The sequence below is a fragment of the Sander vitreus genome, unplaced genomic scaffold (genome assembly GCF_031162955.1).
Source record: "Sander vitreus isolate 19-12246 unplaced genomic scaffold, sanVit1 ctg232_1, whole genome shotgun sequence".
NCBI lineage: Eukaryota > Metazoa > Chordata > Actinopteri > Perciformes > Percidae > Sander > Sander vitreus.
In genome coordinates, this window is record NW_027595411.1 from 67,501 (window position 1) to 72,500 (window position 5,000).

The window sequence follows — 5,000 nt, forward strand, 5'->3', positions numbered from 1 at the left end:
GCCCCGCCCCCTCTGGTTTAGGGTTATGCTCTGGTGAGTGTAAGCCCCGCCCCTCAGTGTCCTGATTGGTGGAAAAGGCGTGCAGAAAGAAAGGCCTGTTGTCAGGTAAACATGTCACTGTCAAAGAGCCTGAAGCGACAGCTTTAATGATGAATGGACTGATGAGCAGGCTAACATTCGTCCTGTATGCCTCATTTGAAATAAGACAACGCTCTTCAAAGAGAATGAAGAACGTGGCGTCATTCACGTGCATATTAAGTAGCCACATGTATCCGTTTTGGTCTTATAACATCCTTAGGTGTACCGCTCCAGCGGAGAGGATGGCTCGTTTAGACAGCAGCTACGTTTACAAGAGTTTGTCCAAAGTTCAAGATTGGTTGCAAACTAATTTAAACAGACTACAAACTCGCTTTCCAGGTTAGTGGGGGTGCATAGCGCTCCAAACCAACATGAAAACCGTAGTCCTCTTCCCTCAGAGTTTAGTTTGGTTGCTAAACTGTAAAATGAGCGGTGACGTTAAATCATCTGTTTCAGGTAACGGCACTCTAGGGTACCGTCTATTTGCTGGATTGTTCCGAGGTAACTGTCGGTAGCTAACGTTAGCAGACAAGCCCCAATGACAAATAACGCAAACTTGCTAAAAAAGGAACTCCACGCTGTTTTCAGGTAACGTTACTGTTGACGTTCAAACAGGCCTGTGTGTGTGTTTAGAGAAATATCTTTATACTGCAAGGCTATATTTATTTTATTTTTATTTGTTATTTATATATTATTTTATTGCCATTACCTGTTTTCCCTGTTTTCATACAGAAGTTTAGTTTGCTAAATATATCCCATTTGTTTAGTATGATATTGATGTGAAAAGAAGGAAATGGTTCTAACATCACACTTTAGATGTGTGTTAATGTCCCACCAGGAGTCATTGATATAGTTGTATTTTATAGCGATCCATTATCTAATCAAAAAATGTTCAATGTAAAATGTTCTATTAAAGAAAAGATAGAAAATAAATTTGTGCTGTAAAGTGGTTAGAAAAAATGAAATCAGAATCGGCCTGGAAAGTTGTAATCGGTGCATCTCTAGTTATAATGCGGCCCTGCCCTGAATGAAGTCTCTGAACGTTGTCTGTGTTCCAGAGCGAGTTTGATGTTCCGTTCAAAGTGAAGGCGGGACAGATCGGTGAGTTCTGGTGTTGTAGACTAATATATATAACGTATTGATGTGTGCAGCGCTGCAGGTGATGATGAATGTTTGGCTCTGTCTGTTTTCATATATAACGTATTAGTGTGCAGCGCTGCAGATGAGGATGAATGTCTGTCTGTTTTCAGGGAAGCTGACGTTAAAGATCCCCTGGAAAAATCTGTATAACGACGCCGTGGTCGCCACGCTGGACGGCCTGTACCTGCTGGTCGTCCCCGGAGCCAGTGAGTCATGCTTTTTTTTACACGCTCAGTGATTCTCCTCCTCTCTTTTCTAATGTAATAACTGTAGTTTATTTGGCACATTGGAGGCCAAGTAATTGACGCTTTATGGCCCAGATATACTACCTTTTTAACAATGCGTATACAAGCAGAGGCGCGAGCAGCATTGTTTCCATCCTTGCTTGCGTCCTGTGTGTGTACCTGAAGGATTAAACATGAGGCCACTAGGGGGCAGATCAGGGGCAGATATTCCTGGGCGCGAGTTTTGTTTTTGCAGGATGGTAGGGGAAGACTCATGAATATTCATTAGGGAACTCATCCCTGATTGGCTAACCCTGACATTCTTACCCTAACCATAACCAATCCCACTCCTCTTGCTTAAACATAACCAACCCCACTAGAGCAGGCAATGAGTACTAGCCATTCAGAGGGGGAGTAGGGCGGGTTCTTCCCCTACCATCCTGCAAAAAAAGTGTTTTGCTTCCTGGGCTGCAGTGTGGAACAGCTGACCTGCCAGGTCAGGTGCTGAGTTGCATCTTGCGGACTGCGGAGCTGTTCCTCTGCATCCTAATGTGATAATTGAACATGTAATAACTGTAGTGTTAATTTTGTCACCTTTTTTTAATTTAGTCTTAGTCTTGTGCCAAATGTCCCTGTTAGTTTTAGTCATATTTAGTCATTCACATATCTTTTTTTGTTAGTCTAGTTTTAGTCAAAATGTTTTAGTCTTTTTTTAAATAAATTATTTCTGATAACCATTTCAGTCAAATAGTGTTTCTCACATCTCAAATATTGGTCATAAATGTCATAATTACCTGACAAAATACACTTGAATGGTTTTTGCTGAATGCAACTTTGTTAAATGCGTCTGGTTTTATATCGATCCTCTTCCTTCATGCAAATACAATCGTACACAGACACATGTTAGATAAGAGCCAGGGCTCTACAGCACGTTCATTTAATCTTAGTCAGCGTTTTTGGACATTGGTGCAATCTCGTCATCGTCCCGTCTTAGTCGTGGAAAATAAGGTCGCTGACGAACATATTTCGTCTCGTCTGACGAAATTAACACTAAATAATTAGTTAATAACCGTAGTTAATAACTAGTGAATAACTAGTTAATAACTAGTTAATAACTTTTGTTTATAACTAGTTAATAACTGTAGATAATAACTAGTTAATTACTTAGTTAGTTAATAACTGTAGTTAGACCGTATGACAGTGTAATAACTATAATGTAAGACAGTGTAATAACTATAATGTAAGACAGTATGACAGTGTAATAACTATAATGTAAGACAGTGTAATAACTATAATGTAAGACAGTGTAATAACGATAATGTAAGACAGTATGACAGTGTAATAACTATAATGTAAGACAGTGACAGTGTAATAACTATAATGTGAGACAGTGTAATAACTATAATGTGAGACAGTGTAATAACTATAATGTAAGACAGTATGACAGTGTAATAACTATAATGTAAGACAGTGTAATAACTATAATGTGAGACAGTGACAGTGTAATAACTAATGTAAGACAGTATGACAGTGTAATAACTGTAATGTAAGACAGTATGACAGTGTAATAACTATAATGTAAGACAGTGTAATAACTATAATGTGAGACAGTGTAATAACTATAATGTAAAACAGTGACAGTGTAATAACTAATGTAAGACAGTATGACAGTGTAATAACTATAATGTAAGACAGTGTAATAACTATAATGTGAGACAGTGTAATAGCTATAATGTAAGACAGTATGACAGTGTAATAACTATAATGTAAGACAGTATGACAGTGTAATAACTATAATGTAAGACAGTGACAGTGTAATAACTAATGTAAGACAGTGACAGTGTAATAACTAATGTAAGACAGTATGACAGTGTAATAACTATAATGTAAGACAGTGACAGTGTAATAACTATAATGGAAGACAGTGACAGTGTAATAACTAATGTAAGACCGTATGACAGTGTAATAACTAATGTAAGACCGTATGACGGTGTAATAACTAATGTAAGACCGTATGACAGTGTAATAACTAATGTAAGACCGTATGACAGTGTAATAACTATAATGTAAGACAGTGTAATAACTATAATGTGAGACAGTGTAATAACTATAATGGAAGACAGTGACAGTGTAATAACTATAATGGAAGACAGTGACAGTGTAATAACTATAATGGAAGACAGTGTAATAACTATAATGTAAGACAGTGACAGTGTAATAACTATAATGGAAGACAGTGTAATAACTATAATGTGAGACAGTGTAATAACTATAATGTAAGACAGTGACAGTGTAATAACTATAATGTAAGACAGTATGACAGTGTAATAACTAATGTAAGACAGTATGACAGTGTAATAACTAATGTAAGACCGTATGACAGTGTAATAACTATAATGTAAGACAGTGTAATAACTATAATGTGAGACAGTGTAATAACTATAATGGAAGACAGTGACAGTGTAATAACTATAATGGAAGACAGTGACAGTGTAATAACTATAATGGAAGACAGTGTAATAACTATAATGTAAGACAGTGACAGTGTAATAACTATAATGGAAGACAGTGTAATAACTATAATGTGAGACAGTGTAATAACTATAATGTAAGACAGTGACAGTGTAATAACTATAATGTAAGACAGTATGACAGTGTAATAACTAATGTAAGACAGTATGACAGTGTAATAACTATAATGTAAGACAGTATGACAGTGTAATAACTAATGTAAGACAGTATGACAGTGTAATAACTAATGTAAGACAGTATGACAGTGTAATAACTATACTATATATAATATATAATAAATAAAAGCCTCTCTGTGCCTGGAAGCAGCAGCTTGGTGGAATATCAAATGTTTGGTGTGTGTTTGCAGCGATAAAGTACGATGCAGCGAAGGAGGAGCGCTACCAGCAAGAGGTCAAGCAGAGGGAGCTGCAGCGCATCGAGGAGGCCCTGCAGACAGCTGCACGCAGAGGTGAGACAGGCTGACCCCTGACCTCTGACCCCTGACCTCTGACCCCTGACCCTGCTGTTCTAGGAGGGATACAGCTACAGTGGCGACTAGTTTGGATTAAAACTAAAACTCATTTCCTGGGTGATGGTATTTACATCATATTATTATATTATCCCATCGGCCGTAGCTGTATCCCCTCCTCTTTGAGGACGTCTGATTGGACGTCTGCAGGACTGTGTGGGTGTGTCTGATTGGACGTCTGCAGGACTGTGTGGGTGTGTCTGATTGGACGTCTCCAGGACTGTGTGGGTGTGTCTGATTGGACGTCTCCAGGACTGTGTGGATGTGTCTGATTGGACGTCGAATGAATGAATGAATGAATGAATGAATGAATGAATGAATTAACTGCTGTGTGTTGTTCATGCTGCGTTTGCTGTCAGCGTCTCAAACTGGAGATCTGCTGTTCAGCCTGGAGAGTGTTGTTTACAAGGAGCCTCCCAACGGTAACACACACACACACAGACACACACACACACACACACACAGACACACACACAGACACACACACACACACACACACACACACACACACACACACA

General features: G+C 38.4%; 1 protein-coding gene across 3 annotated transcripts in view; it reads left to right on the forward strand.

Annotated features, from left to right (window-relative positions):
* vps13c (vacuolar protein sorting 13 homolog C) overlaps nt 1-5,000 on the forward strand; it is a 103,933-nt gene that overhangs the window by 1,547 nt on the left and 97,386 nt on the right. For all 3 annotated transcript variants that reach the window (XM_078244399.1, XM_078244397.1, XM_078244398.1), the window contains exons 3-5: nt 1,137-1,179; nt 1,329-1,424; nt 4,321-4,422. In XM_078244399.1, coding sequence (XP_078100525.1) covers nt 1,137-1,179; nt 1,329-1,424; nt 4,321-4,422 — 241 coding nt within the window. The remainder of the gene's footprint in view (nt 1-1,136; nt 1,180-1,328; nt 1,425-4,320; nt 4,423-5,000) is intronic.